Consider the following 16,348-nt stretch of genomic DNA (forward strand, 5'->3'; position numbering starts at 1 on the left):
ACCTGGATGGTAACTTCCGTCCTAAGAACAACTTTGCGGGTGATTCATTTGTTGTCGCATGTGCTGAGTTCCGGTAAGCTAACAAGAAATTAGCCAACTTCTTTGTCAACGTACCATTGTCTCTCCTACTAGCCTTCATTGCTGCCTTAAAGGTTTGAACAAATCTTTCCGCGAGTCCATTTGTACTCGGATGGTATGGGGCGGATGTGATGTGTTTTATACCATTAGCCTTAACAAAGTTCTTAAAACTCTCGGACACAAACTGAGGTCCGTTGTCACTGACAATTTCAGTGGGTATGCCGTTCCTTGCGAATATTGTTCGCAGTACATCTATGGTCTTCTCTGACGTTGTTGTCCTCATGGGGACTACTTCTGGCCACTTAGAGTAAGCATCCACAACAATGAAAAACATACTGTCCAGAAAAGGACCAGCAAAATCCATATGTATCCTGTACCATGGCCTTGAGGGCCACTCCCATGGATGAAGTGGAGCTGATGGTGGTGCCACTTTAACACTCTGGCACCCTGTGCAAGCCTTGCACAATTGTTCAATGTCCAAGTCTATATTAGGCCACCAAACATAACTTCGGGCCACTGCCTTCATTTTCACGATTCCGATGTGACCTTGGTGTATTTCCGCAAGAACTTCAGCTTGAAGTTTGGGAGGTACAATTACTCTAGTCCCCCACAATAGACATCCTTGATGTTCAGTAATCTCTGTGTTCCTCACAAAATATGGTTTCAGTTCTGGGTTAGTGACTTCCTCATTCCAACCATTCATTACAAACTGTAATACTGTTGCCATCACAGGATCATGAGTTGTCTCCCTTCGTATCTGGGACTGTGTTACTGGCAGCTTCTCCAACTGACCCACGTTTACTGCGTTCACCATTTCGTCGTCATCACTGTCAATAGTGTTGACTTGTAAAGGTAACCGTGACAAGCTATCCGCATTTCCATGTGCTGTGGTTGATTTATACTCGATTTTGTATGTCAGTCCAGACAGAAACAAAGCATACCTTTGCATCCTCGCAGCAGTGGTTGAGGGTATTCCCTTCTCGGGATTGAAAATCGAAATCAGTGGCTTGTGGTCTGTAATTAGGGTGAACTCTCGTCCAAACACATAGTTATGAAAATGCTTGACTCCCCATACTAATGCAAGTGCCTCCTTATCAATTTGCGAGTAATTCTTCTCGGCTGCATTTAAGGTTCTCGAGGCATAAGCTATGGGACGTTCGGTTCCATTATCCATTACATGAGATAATACTGCTCCCAGACCTACTGGTGACGCGTCGCACGCCAATCTCACAGGTTTTGCAGGGTCGTAATGAGTGAGCACCTCATTTGATGTAACTAGTTTCTTGACCTCGGCAAATGCTCTGGCACAATCACCATTCCACTCCCACTTCCGGTTTTTCTCCAAAAGTCTGTGTAAAGGGTGGAGAACTGTGGATAGATTCGGCAGAAACCTTGCATAATAATTTATGAGTCCAAGGAATGCCCTTAACTGCGTCGTGTCTGTAGGCGCTGGTGCCTGTAGTACGGCTTCAATTTTTCTCTGTGTTTTGTGTAACCCGTCCTCATCAATGTCATGTCCGCAAAAAGACACCTTTGTTTTGAAAAACTCACACTTGTCCTTTCGCAACCGTAAACCGTACCTGTCCAAACGTTCCAAAACTGCCTCCAAATTTTGCAAATGTTCTTCATCCGTGCTTCCTGTGATCAACATATCATCTATTATGCACTGAACTCCTTTTAAACCTTGTAGAACTGTGTCCATGGCCCGTTGCCACATCGCTGGAGCTGACGCTACTCCATACACCAGTCGATTGAATCGGTATAAACCCTTCTCGGTATTTATGGTCAGTAAATCCCTGGAGCTTTCCTCCACCTCCATTTGGAGGTAGGCATGTTGCAGGTCCAACTTCGAAAATTTCTGACCTCCTGCCAAAGATGCGAAAATATCAGCGGTACGAGGAAGAGGATACTGATCCACTTCCAAAACAGGGTTTAGTGTTACCTTAAAGTCTCCACATAACCGCACGGAGCCATCTTTTTTCATAACAGGAACTATGGGTGTGCCCCATTCACTGTAGTTGACCTTAGTCAAAACTCCAACCCCTACTAACCTATCAAGCTCTTCTTCCACCTTTGGTTTGATAGCATATGGCACCGGTCTGGCCTTACAAAATTTTGGATGAGACCCCGGCTTGACATTAAGTCTTGCCTTAATGTCCTTCAGTGTTCCCCAATCATCTTGGAATATGGACGAATGTTTATCCATCATTGACTCTATTTTCTGTTGGACTGCGGGACTGTAGTCAGAGTTCGAATCCTTCTGGCTGTTGATACTGTGAATCCTTGGCCAATCAAGAGTGATATGACGAAGCCATTCTCTACCAAATAAGGGTCGGCCCCCGTCAGCAACCACATACAAGTCCAATTTCTTAGACTGTCCATTGTAATCGACCTTGACCTTGGCTACTCCTAGTGTATTCAACCTTTCACCGGAATATGTTTTTAAACAAATGTCTGTATTAGACAAGTTCTTAACCTTTCCATGCAGAGTTTTCCTGAAAACATCCTCGGTTACAACCGATCCCCGGAACCAGTGTCTAATTCCATTTTCAATTCATACCCATTGATGTTTGGTATTACCCATATCGATTCTCGAGCTGAACTATTAGTGCTGTTCACCATCTCCACATGAGCAATCATTTCTAACTCATCCTCATGTTCAGTATCTATAGCATGTGTTCTGTGAACCCGTCGAGTTCCTCTACAAGCCTTTTTTATGTGACCATGTTTACCACATTTGTAACATGTTTCATCTTTGAATTTACAGTTTTTCTGGTCATGGTTCCCTGTACATCTGTAACATGGTTTCCTGTCATGTGTATGGCTACTTGTAGGTGTTTTCCTTACCTTGTGTTGTATTTTGTTTACAGTAGACGAAGTATTCCGTAGCTCTATAGCGTCCTTGGCCGCCGTTTCCATGGCTACCGACAGCGCTACTGCCCGGTCATAGGTGAGATCTGCCTCTGACAAAAGTTTCCGTTGTATGTTCTCATTCTTTAATCCACATACAAGCCTGTCGCGAAGTGCATCGGTTAGCGTGGTACCGAATTCGCAGTGCTCTGATAATTTCCGGATTGACGCAATATATTCCCGAATGGTCTCCCCTTCACGCTGTTCCCTTTTATGGAATCTGAATCTTTCAGCTATCACTAATGGCTTGGGGTTATAGTGTTCCTTTAATAGGGCTATAAGTCTATCAAAAGTTTCCTCAGAGGGCTTTTTAGGAGCCGTGAGACCACGTAACAATGAGTACGTGTTTCCCCCAACTAGACTCAAAAGGGCGGGAATTTTTTTATCGTCTTTCACTTCATTGCATATGAAGTATTGCTCTAGCCTCTCACAGTATGCATCCCACGTTTCTACAGTTTCGTTGAACGGATCGATGCGACCAATTTTACCTGCCATGTTGATCCTGGTGTTTATCCTCGTCGCCAATATGTTAAGTTTGTGCGGAGAGGCATGACAAACAACCCAGCGCCATTACTTCTTGGAAGGAGAACGTTTTATTACCTCACTACCTGAAGAGTTACAATTGTTGGGCGATACTAATTTTAGAGCTGTACAATTCCGGACTGCAATTATACTGATACATAACAATGGACACTTTCACAACATTATTATTAACTAACTTTAAGCAATTAAATTATCATTTACCTAATGATAAAGACAATTATATCTTTAACTCAGTTTTAGCCAAGTCCATGCAAGAGATTAACTCTTGAAATAAAGAACAATGAATATAACCATAATTATCAGTGTTTGTTTCATTACAGTTCATATAATGGAACATAACTCTTATCATAACTTCTTAATTCCACGGAATACCGATATAATTACACAGTTTCAATTAATCGATCAGGTCTTTTCACAACTCTTCCGGGACTGGTTCTGAAGCACAATCCAGCAGGTTCCTGGACACTAGATGAGGTGTTGGGTTCAATTCTAGTGTTTGATGTTGATTCATAGTTCTCAATCAGCTCAGAATCATCAGAATTTTGACCATTTCCATCAAATTCAGTATATACATCTGAAGACGGGGTTTCCTTCTGGAACGACGCTTTTTTCAGGTGACGTCTGTTCCTTCTGTAACAAACTCCTTGATTCCCTTGGACAATATATGACCTAGGATTCACTTTTCCCACGACTGTAGCATGGTCTTTCCAATAACCATTTGAATCTTGAATGGGTACCTGGTTCCCGCAATCCAATGTGGTCAATGCTTTAACATGGTTACGGTTGTCATAGAAATGCTTTTGTTTCATTTTCTGTTGATTTTTCCAGAGTTTAACATCAGGGTGTTTAGCTTTATCCTTGAGTTCACTCGAAGGTAAGTTTGACACAAGTTCTCTTCCCATCAACATTTCAGCAGGGGATTTTCCATTATCCATAGGTGTACTTCTGTAGACTAACAATGCCATGTTGACGTCTTCTCCACTTTCCTTGCATTTTTTTAACATATTTTTGACAGTTTGAACGGTTCTTTCAGAGAGTCCGTTTGACTGTGGATAGCGTGGACTGCTGGTCACATGTTGAAAATTCCACTCAAATGCAAAATCTTTTAATTCTCTGCTGCTATAACATGGACCATTATCACTGACAACTACTTTTGGGACGCCATGTCTCGCGAAAACACTTTTGAGTGCTTGAATAACAGAATGTGTAGTCTGACTTGATAGGACCTCTGGGTAATTTGAGAAAGCATCACACATCACGATGTAGTTTTTTCCAGCAAACGAGAACAAATCTGTTGATATTTTTCCCATGGAGAATCTGCTATCGCATGAGGTATCAACGGTTCAGACGGTTGGGTTGGGTTGTATTTTCTGCAAACCTCACAATTATCCACAATATGATCTATGTCAAAGTTCATATTTGGCCAATAAACAACTTGAGTAGTGATGTTTTACAGGCGCCACATCCTCCCATCCTCGGAGGATTTGACCTTGACCGGGTCATATGGCCAAAGGTCAGATGATGCAATGTGCAAAGGTCAGATGATGCAATAGCCTGGAATGTGTAGCCTTAGGCTATAATCCTCCTTTACCTATGTAGAAGGATTATAGCCTAAGGGGAGGACCACCCCCAGAACGGTATGATCAAAATGCGCCATAGGTCAAATCCTCTTGATGGAATTTGATAAATCGCGGTCAGAAAGGGAGGAGTTAATTGATATCAACCTATACACAGTACCTATATTTAGAAAATGTCGCACAAGTCAAGTCTGGAATGTGTAACGTCACAAGATACCTTAACGTAATGGAGGAACACACTTTTAGTCATCAGTATAGAAAATGATATTATAAAGTTATTTATTTTTTCTTTCTGACGCATATGTTCACGTTTACAACACACATTTGCCACAATGTTGACGAGTCGTTTCATAAAACCGCAACATCGATCATTTTTATTCATTAATGTGGAGACCTTCGAGACAACAAGTACACATTGTTACAGACAATGTTGACTCAACAAGAAAAACAAAGAGTGGATGACATTTATTACAACTTTAATAACGGTGGGACATTTTTAAGCCCAACAAAAGTACATCAAATACTGAAATCGCAAGGATTTAACTCTCCAGGTTTACACAGGATTAGACAATACATTCAAAGTCTCGACGACTACAGCCTACAAAAACCGGTTAAACGGTCATTTAGACGTGCACGCGTAGAAGTTGGAGAACCGTTTGAGCAATATGATACTGATTTATTAGACATGACATCGTTGTCAAAGCAGAACTCTGGTGTGAAGTACTTGTTGATGGTCATCGACGTGTTCAGTCGCTTTCTATGGGTAGAACCTATCAAAAATAAAACAGCAAAACAGGTATTAGAAGCTTTCAAGAAAATAGTTGAGAGAGGTGGAATTCCAAAGAAAATTCATTCAGACTTGGGTAAAGAATATAATAATAAATGGTTTAAAAATTGGTGCCACAATAATAACATCCATTATTTCACTACACAGAACGAAATTCACGCCCCAATGGTAGAGCGTGTAAATAGAACATTTAAGACCATGATATTTCGATACTTTACTAAATATAGAACTTATAAATACTTGGACAATCTACAGAAATTTGTCGATTCGTATAATGCTACACCCCACCGATCCCTCAATGGAACAGCACCAAAAGATGTTAATGACAATAATCAAGCAGATCTTTTTGCATACATGTACCTAAGAAAAAAAACGAAAAAAGTAAAACGAAAGAAGACACTTAACAGAAAAAAACCTAATCCCTACAGATTTAAAATAGGAAGTTTAGTCCGCATTTCCCACACTAAACAACTGTTTAAGCGCGCCTATCAACAGCAGTGGTCTTCAGAGATATTCAAGATAAACAAAAGAGTTCTAATGCAGGGAATACCCCTATATCGATTGATAGACTTTTTAGGCGATATCATACAAGGAAACTTTTATCAATCGGAATTACAACGAGTCGAAAAAGACGAAAAAACTCTATGGTTTATAGAGAGAAAAATACGCAAACGTAAAAGAAAAGGTCAGATCGAGTGGTTGGTCCAATTCGAAGGATGGCCCTCTAAATATAACCAATGGATTCCAGAGAAAGATATCAAAGACATGACAGACAGCTAACATGGCACACTACGTAATCATTAACAGTGACAAGAATCTCGACTACTTTCCCGACAACAAACCATACCATTTTCGATGTCAACTGAATTCACCCATTACTCTGAACGGTGCGTGGAATGTGGCTCTGGTTGACGCATCTATAACGACAAGTAATACAAAAACGAGAGAAAATGTATACGTACATTGTGACATCGCAGGGGAATCCTTAGTCGATGGTGAGATGCAGAATCTACTTCGAATGGTAAAAGCTCAAAAGGTTGCCAGCTGGAGTCAAACCTTCGACACACCTCAATATGTTCCTGTCAAAAAGTCAGAAGTTAGAGATATAGAAATATCTATAAAAGACGGTGACGGCAACTTTGCTTCATTCTTGAAGAAACCGGCAACGATTACACTAGAGTTTAAAGCCTATCCATTTTACAGATGAATGTTTCCAACTTATACGTCCCCAATGTGGGTAAGTGGTTGCAATATTATCGGAAAATTACCGATGGGAAGATAAATCCTTATACAGATGATGTAAAACAGAGGGGTGGAAATATATCGGGCGATACGACCGAATTCATCATCCCCATCGACAAGTATAGCAGTGAAGGAGAGAAAGCCTTACCGGCAAGAAACCTAGATGTTAACATGGTCTCACCATCGCAACAAATAGTAGATCAAGCAAAATCAGAGTTAAAAAGAAAAAGAAAACTGACCACGACTCATTCTAGCAAAAAACGTCGAAGAGCGCAGACCTCTCAGAGAAAAGTCAAGCCTAAGACGAGAAAGCGGATAAATAAACCTGCACAAAAGAGGAAGTCTGCACACAAACGTAAGCCTACACAAAAGCGGAAACCTACACCGAAACGTAAGACAAAGAACCACTTACTATCATCATGGCTACAATAAACAAGGATTTTTTCAGAGAAGCCCAACCTTCACAACTGGAACTTTTCGAATTACCACCCACTCAAACAGCTGTTGAAAACATATATTATCAAGACGTATTACCGATATCACAAATGGCCGGTGATTCACCCATAGAATTTGTCGTTTCCGGTCAAAACGGTATGGAATACATTGACATGAAAAATTCTTTAGTTTACGCTAAAATAAAGATAAAAAAGGCAGATGGATCCGATATCAGCTCTACTGATAATGTGGGACCTGCCAATTTTTTGTTACCTGCACTATTTTCACAAGTAGACGTTACACTCCAAGGACGTACAGTAGTCTCTGCCGCAAGTAATTATGCTTACAAGGCATACATTCAAACAATTCTGAAGTATGGAGCCGATGCTAAAAAATCCCAGTTGACTACACAATTGTGGCATAAAGATAGCGATGGAGAGATGGGTGATACAGATGTGAGAACGGGTAATAATTTAGCTTTACTCGAGAGAGCTGAATTATTCGAAGGTGGTAAAAGTGTTGATTTGGAAGGCCCCATATTTCACGATCTGTTCAGAATGGATAGATACCTACTTAATCAAGTAAACGTGAATGTAAAGATGTACAGATCAAAACCTGAATTCTGTTTACTTTCTGGCGAGCAATCTCCCAACTATAGGATTGAGTTTGAAGATATAAGACTACACATCGCTAAAGTCAAAGTAAATCCCGCCGTCATCTATGCCCAAAGCCAAGCCTTAGCAACGACTACTGCAAAATATCCATTTACGGAAAGTGTACTAAAACATGTCACCCTTGCTGCAGGAGGAACTAGCTTTACCTATGACAACCTATTCCAAGGAATGAGACCTAATTTTGTCACCGTCGGATTTGTGAACTCAACTGCTATCACGGGAGCGTACGACCAAAACCCATGGTTCTTTCAACCATTCGATGTAACATCTATCGGTCTTTATGTAGATGGTATACCGGTAGGAGGAAACGTCATAAAACTAGACTACAATGGCACCACAGGTCAGACTGTCATTCCCACCCTTAGGAACATGTTTAAAACCACTGGAAGATGGCTATCAGATTGTGGATTAGAAATTAATAGGAATAACATTGCTAGCGGATATTCGCTATACACATTTAATTTGGAACCCATTTTTCAAGGAAATCAGTATCTCACCTTACTAAAACAAGGAAACGTTAGAGTAGAGGTCACATTTGGAAGCCCTCTCGCCAAAATCATCAGCTGCATCGTTTACGCCGAGCACCCAGGCTATTTTGAAATCAACGCTGCAAGAGATATTTTGAAGCCATGAATACCAATCAACTTCGCTGTGTCATCGATTGTGACCCCATCATGAAATAATTAAACATAGATGTCTATGCGAGGGATCACATGCCAAAAAACATAGAACAATTTCCAACCGGATTTATCGTCAATACAGATGCGAGTCATCAGCCAGGACGACATTGGGTGGCTTATTACATGGAATCACCAATAAAACGAGAATTCTTTGATAGCTATGGACACTCACCACAACATTTTTCCTTTCCAAAATGTTCATCTTTTAATGAAACCCGATTACAGAGTGCCAGATCTAACGTGTGTGGGCAATACTGTTTGTTTTATTTGCTCAATCGATGTAGAAATACACCGCTTAGTGCTATTGTTAATGTATTTAGTGATGATTACATACATAATGATGAATTTGTATATGATTACATTTATAAGTCATTTCCTTTTTGTTTTCAAACTGGTGGCGGGTATCAATCGTGTTGTCAAGAATATCAATAAAGTGTACATACATCACTCAACCTTGTTCAGTTTCAATCATGTCGCAGACAAGTCTAGTCCCCATCGTCTGTCCTGCCACGATACAGCTAGCAGGTAGCTCTGGAAGCGGTAAAACATTTCTTATGAAACAAATGTTAGAGCAGGCCGACGGTTTGTTTAGTCAACCCACAGCTAAGATCATGATCTGTTATGATACTTGGCAACCCATGTTTGATGAACTTAAACGCAATATTAATGAAATCACTTTTATGAAGGGAATTTTAGATGAGACACAATTTGAGGAGTGGACTTCCGTTACAGACAAACACAAGATAATAGTACTAGACGACTGTTTGATAGAAGGATCTAATTCCATCCAACTAATGAAAATGTTTTGCATAGGATCACATCATCGAAATGTGACAGTCATATTTTTAGTACAGAATGTATTTCAGAAGGGGAAGGTCATGCGCACTTTAAGTTTAAACACTCATTACTTTATCCTGTTTAGAAACTATCGAGATCAGGCGCAGATAGAGACGTTGGGAAGGCAAATGTTTCCTAGAAGGTTAGAATATTTCAGACAGAGTTACCTTTCTGCCGTTTCAAAAAGATACGGATATCTTTTTGTCGATGTCAGCCCCCACAGTCCACAGTTGAATATCGTCGACGGTCCGACAGAAATCCCCTCACTTCGTACTAGGATATTGCCAGGAGAGGATCCAATCGTCTACGAACCTAAAAAATGAAATATTTTCTCGATTTTTTGTCATCTGCACCGCAACATCAACAAGTCGTCATCATAAACATACTGACTAGAGAACAATTACAATTATTAACAGAAATTATCTATAACACAGTCATCGACAACGTACCTATGTCGGTCGAGGATAAAAAAAAAGTGTATCTAAACAGAAACGTGCCATTCGTAAAGTGTTAACCAGAAATATAGGACCTAGGGAGAGGAGAAGGAGATTACAAGCTGTAGTTAAAACTTTACCGATATTCATCGATAACTATCAACGATGGCAAGAGAACTCGTCCTCGTAACAAAAGCTAAATATGACAGATTAATCGGTGAAACAGAAAAGGAAAGCAAACCACCCAGCGAGACTAATACTGATAAATTAGAAAAAGATGAACAGAAGAAACGTACTGACAAGGTTAAATATCATGAACAGGAAAAAGCATCGGATGAGTCTAAAAACGGAGACAAACAGACAGGGGGGCAATTGGCTGTAGAAGAGACACCGACACGTTTTATGAATAATTTACATAAGGCAGTCAAGCGCAAGTGGTTATCTTTTAAGGTATAGACCATTGTCATGTCTATATATAACTAGTGACGTCACACTTTCTTTCTGTCTTACCGTGTATATATGAAACCGCTCAACGATGCTACCTCATAGTGTAATCGAGCGCCATGGATAAACTACCGTCCATAGAGCAGCTGTTGCAAGACTTCCCCGACGATGTCGTGGCAGAACAACTGAAAGAATTAAAACGAACGCTTAGAGAAGATAAGGAAAATTATCCTCCTACCAAAAGACAAAGACCGGACGACTCTGGAAGTTACCAATGCCACATCTGTAATAGGCGAATTAGAAGATTACAGAACTTTAAGAGACATCTAACAGCACATGAAAGGCCATTCTCATGCTCAATGTGTAACACTTCATTTACGAGAATAGACAATTTAAATCGACATATGGCGAACAAGCATCAAAATGGTGGAAATGTTTCAACTTCTAAACCCACTCCTTCACCTGAGCCCGCAAGATCTCCCATACCGAGACCTTCTCACACACAGTCTCCAATACCAGGACCATCTCACGTACAGTCTCCCATACCGGATAGGTATTCACCCATAGTGGAGCCTATCTCGCCGTCGACTTCACATCAGTATTCGGACGAAAGCAGTTTGAACGGATCGGCCAATGTGAGATCCATTTACCCTTCCAATGATGATGATGCTGATATACTAACTTTCTTCAGTAACACCAAGGAGGAAGTAATACAACATGTCACGGAACGATGTCATTCTTTGCACGGCATCAAGTGGTATATCAGTGTACAGGTAGAACTTGAAAAGGAGGACAGAGACGGGAACAAACAACAATCCTACCCCCATTTCCGAAGTAAAAACTATGTTTATCTACCAAATGAAACCTTTTCGTTACATGATTTAAATGAAGCTTACCAAAAAATGTTTGTTTCGTTTCAAGAATATCTGAGAGAAGGATCCAATTGGAGACTTAAAAGAATAGTGAAATTAGAAATTAGCACCGTTAACTACTCACCTTTGAGTGGTTCTTCCTACTTACCAACTCCAGCTACATTTCGACATTCGGGTATAATCAACGTCATCAACATGGATGAAATGTGCTTCTTATGGTCTGTCCTAGCATCCCTCCATCCCGATCATGAGGTTCCGGAACAAGTGACTCATTACATTTCACACGAAAAAGAACTAAACATGTCTGGAATTCATTACCCTGTGACAATATCACAAGTGGAAAAGTTTGAGAGACAAAATAACATTTCTGTGAATGTGTTCGGATATGAGGATAAGGACATTTTCCCCATGTACATTACTAAATTACGGCAAGTACGACACCACATCAATTTGTTGTATTTAAAACAAGCTGAGAAAAGTCATTATTGCCTGATTAGTAACCTAGATACATTTTTAGCTAGAACGAAATCAACAAAACATAAGACTTATTTTTGTCATTATTGCCTTCAGGGCTTTACCAGAAATGACCTTTTAGAAAATCACATACAATACTGCTCAAAACATGATCCACAACATACAGAACTTCCAGAAGACGGTGAAAACATACTAGAGTTTGACGGCTATTCTAAACAACTAAAAGTACTTTTTGTTATCTATGCTGATTTTGAAACTTTCGCTCAGAGAATGGATACATGCCTACCCAATCCAAAACAATCGAGTACAACTCGCAATACAAAATTTGAGCCCTGCGGGTTTGGCTATCAAGTAATCAGTGTAGCTGAAAAGTATACAAAACCTCCCGTCATCTATCGCGGCCCAAACGTGAGTAAAACTTTTCTGGAACATATGCTAGAAGAAGAAACAGAAATCAAAAACATTTTAAAACATGTTGAACCTTTAGACATGTCTCCAGAAAATGAGCGAGAGTTTCAATGTAGCACGAAATGTCACATATGTAGTCAATCTTTTACAGATAAAACCGTCAAAGTCAGAGATTATTGTCATTTGACCGGTGAATTTAGAGGGGCAAGTTGTCAGGATTGTAACCTCAATTTTCAGTATCCTTCTTTTATTCCCATCGTGTTTCATAACCTGAAAGGGTTTGACGGACACATCCTCTGCGAGAGTGTGGGTTTATTTAAAGATCAAGACATTAAGTGTATCCCCAATAACATGGAGAAATACATTTCATTCAGTTTAGGGAATCTTCGCTTTATAGATTCGTTTCAATTCATGTCACGAAGTCTAGAATCACTCGTCAACAATTTAGCTTGCGAGGGATTGGAAACATTCAAACATCTTTCTAGTGAATTTACTAAAGATCATGCTAATCTGCTTTTGAGAAAGGGAGTTTACCCTTACGAGTATGTAAACAATGCAGACAAGTTTGACGAAACCTGTCTACCGCCAAGGGCGGCTTTCTATAGCCAACTAAGTAAATCAAACATCAGTAAAGCAGATTATGAGCATGCGCAGACGGTTTGGAATACATTAGACATTCAAAACTTGGGAGAATATCACGACCTTTACTTAAAGACGGACGTTCTACTCCTAGCAGATGTGTTCGAAAATTTTAGAGTCATGTGTATGAATTATTACAAGTTAGACCCAGCTCATTTTTTTACAAGTCCCGGACTTGCATGGAGTGCTGCACTCAAAATGACTGGAGTTAGTTTAGAATTATTGACAGATCCTGACATGTACCTATTTTTTGAGAATGGGGTAAGGGTGGTGTGTCCATGATATCAAACAAATACTCCAAGGCTAACAATCCCTACGTTCCAGAAACGTACGATTCCTCTCAACCTAACAAATACATTCTTTATACAGATTGTAACAATCTGTACGGTAAGGCTATGTCCGAGTCGTTACCCATGGGCGATTTCCGGTGGATCGATGATGCGGAACATTTTGATGTTAAAAACATACCTATGGATGGTGACACAGGCTACGTCTTAGAAGTAGATTTAGAATACCCTTCAGAACTACACAATCTTCATTCTGACTACCCGCTCGCTCCCGAAACCAAAGTCATTTCCGACAAAATGTTATCCCCGCACAGTAAAGAATTATGGAAGATATTACACCCTAGTCCGAAACATAGCAACGACAAACTGTGGGGGCGTGTTAGCACTCCTAAACTCGTCCCCACGCTAGAAAACAAGACGAAATATATATGCCATTACAGAAACTTGCAACTTTACTTGGAGTTGGGAATGAAACTAACCAAGATTCACAGAGTTTTAGGGTTTAGACAACATCCATGGTTAAAGAAATATATCGATTTTAACAGTCAAAAGAGGCGGGAAACATCCTCTGATTTCGGAAAAGATTTCTTTAAATTAATGAATAATTCAGTCTTTGGTAAAACAATGGAGAACGTACGCAACAGAGTCGACATCAAACTGTCTCACACAGAAAAAAAATGAACAAGTACGTGGCAAAGCCATCTTTTCAAAGATTTAAAATATTCAACGAGGATTTAGTGGGGGTAGAAAACAGTAAAATCAAATTAGTACTCAACAAACCCGTGTACGTAGGTCAATGTATTTTGGATATATCTAAATGTATCATGTACAATTTCCATTACAACCACATGCTATCTAAATACCAGAACATCCGCTTACTCATGACTGACACAGACAGTCTGATGTATGAAATATCAGGTATTTCAGACTTGTACGAAACATTACACGAAGACAAACACCTGTTCGATTTGTCCAATTATCCCAACGATCACCCAATCTATGACGTTACAAACAAAAAGATACCCGGAAAGTTTAAAGACGAGTTAGGCGGGCAGATTTTACAAGAGTTTGTCGGACTGAGACCTAAGATGTATTCTTACGCATACAGCATCGACAGATCAAAACAAATAGCTAAGGGTATCAATAGAAGTACCATAGCATACGACTTACGCCACGACATGTATCTAGAATGTCTGTTTGAATCTAAAACCATTATGTGTGACATGAATTCCATCAGAAGTGATGGACACAACTTACACGTATACACCATCAGAAAAGCAGGTCTTTGTAGTTTTGACGACAAACGCTACGTCAGACAAAATGGTGAAACGTGGGCACACGGCCATTACAAAATAAAAAACGATATATATTGAGTATACAGTTTTAATACAATGTATAAGCTTGTCGAAATGTTGAAATTCAAGCTTTTTATTGCATATTTTACAAGTTTACTTATTGTATATTTTATAAGTTTTCCTATCTGTAATAAATGTTACATGTTTGTCGAAATACAAGCTTTTGTACATTTTTATGAAAGATTTTATAATTAATGTTAAAAATACATAATAGTGCTTATCGAAAAGTCGAAATATAAGCTTTTGTACATTTTTATGAAAGATTTTATAATTAATGTTACAAATAAATAATAGTGCTTATCGAAAAGTCGAAATATAAGCTTTGTCAGCACAATTTCAACACATATTTTAGAGATAGAAATTTGAGAAATACATATCAATATTTGTACATAATAAACAACCCATCTAACCCGATTTTGTGTTTTGTTTCATTAATTATCTCTACTGCTGATTATATTCATTACATGTTCAGAATCTTCAATATATTTACAAAATACTGCTTCGGCAAAGACGTACATAGGATGTCTATGAATGAGACAGCTCAACCTCCCAGAAACTGTTCCCCGTTTTAAATTTATGATTGTATCCAAATAAAAAAGATTTTCGTTTCTATATTCGGGATATTTGACTTTTATTGCTTTGATTATCATTTTTAAAATATATCTTGGATGCATGTCATATATATGACATCCAAATAAAACCTTCACCATAGATAAACTAATGGGTATATACTCTCTATCATGATCGACAATACGTCCTCGTATATCAACAATACATTTAACAGAAAACATCTATGCAGTATGTAAATAAATTTGAAAAACAATCTAAACCTTTAAAAAAAATTACATACCGCATAGGTAGAATTGAGCATTTACTGCCTGTTTGTATTGTATGGACGGTATCGCGGGGGTGCTTGATAGGGTGGTGGTGGTCCTCTCTCCGCCAAGTTTATATGTGGATAATCGTACTGGACTCCCTCCACAGATGTCAGCTGCAAAGGTGTGTATCCTATAGGTACATGATGCGCTGGTGGCTGCACAGGTGTAGGTATAGGTACCGGCGATGCAGGTTTAGGTGCTGGCAGTGTTGTTGAATCGGCAGACGTCGACGTAGCTGTAGACTCGAGCATGGGTACAGGCTGAAGATGAAATGTATTTATTAAATTATCAGCACAAACAAAATATCATTTTAGTTTGGATAGGATGTGTGTGTGTGTGTGTGTGTGTGTGTGTGTGTGTGTGTGTGTGTGTGTGTGTGTGTGTGTGTGTTTTTTTCATTACCTCGTCTAAATGATGGAGTTGAACATCAAAAGCCTCCTTAACGAGACACAACTCTTAAAACTCCCCGTAATGCAAACTTAACGTCTGCCCGTTCCTGCTTACATGTACATACTTCTCGCCATTTCCGGCCGTAAATTTCGTTACAGCAACCTTAATTAAAACATGTAGATATTAATAAGTCAAAGTAGTCATGTTTGCAAGTATACAATTTATAAAAATTATAGAAATACATAATAATGATAAATAGTGCTATAAGTATATAAATAAAAAAAAACAAGTTATAAGCATAAAATAAAGTTATAAGGATTAAGAAATAAGTTTATAAACTAAATTTATAAGCATAATAATAAAGTTATAAGGATAAAAAAGAGAAAGAAATATATAAAATAAAT

The 16,348-nt window shown here is 39.1% G+C and overlaps 3 protein-coding genes across 3 annotated transcripts; 2 read left to right on the top strand and 1 right to left on the bottom strand.

Annotated features, from left to right (window-relative positions):
• Window positions 1–3,911: 3,911 nt before the first annotated feature.
• Window positions 3,912–4,841, bottom strand: LOC117315137 (uncharacterized protein K02A2.6-like). The gene has a single exon (XM_033869282.1). It carries the CDS (start codon window positions 4,839–4,841, stop codon window positions 3,912–3,914), a length of 930 nt encoding a protein of 309 aa, XP_033725173.1.
• Window positions 4,842–5,535: 694 nt separating this feature from the next.
• On the top strand, window positions 5,536–6,675 carry LOC117315138. The gene has a single exon (XM_033869283.1). The coding sequence runs from the start codon at window positions 5,536–5,538 to the stop codon at window positions 6,673–6,675; it is 1,140 nt and encodes a 379-aa protein (XP_033725174.1).
• Window positions 6,676–7,682: 1,007 nt separating this feature from the next.
• Window positions 7,683–8,879, top strand: LOC117315139. Its single transcript, XM_033869284.1, has one exon. The coding sequence runs from the start codon at window positions 7,683–7,685 to the stop codon at window positions 8,877–8,879; it is 1,197 nt and encodes a 398-aa protein (XP_033725175.1).
• The last annotated feature ends 7,469 nt before the right edge of the window (window positions 8,880–16,348 follow it).

Source organism: Pecten maximus, chromosome 17, assembly GCF_902652985.1.
Source record: "Pecten maximus chromosome 17, xPecMax1.1, whole genome shotgun sequence".
NCBI classification, from domain to species: Eukaryota; Metazoa; Mollusca; class Bivalvia; order Pectinida; family Pectinidae; genus Pecten; species Pecten maximus.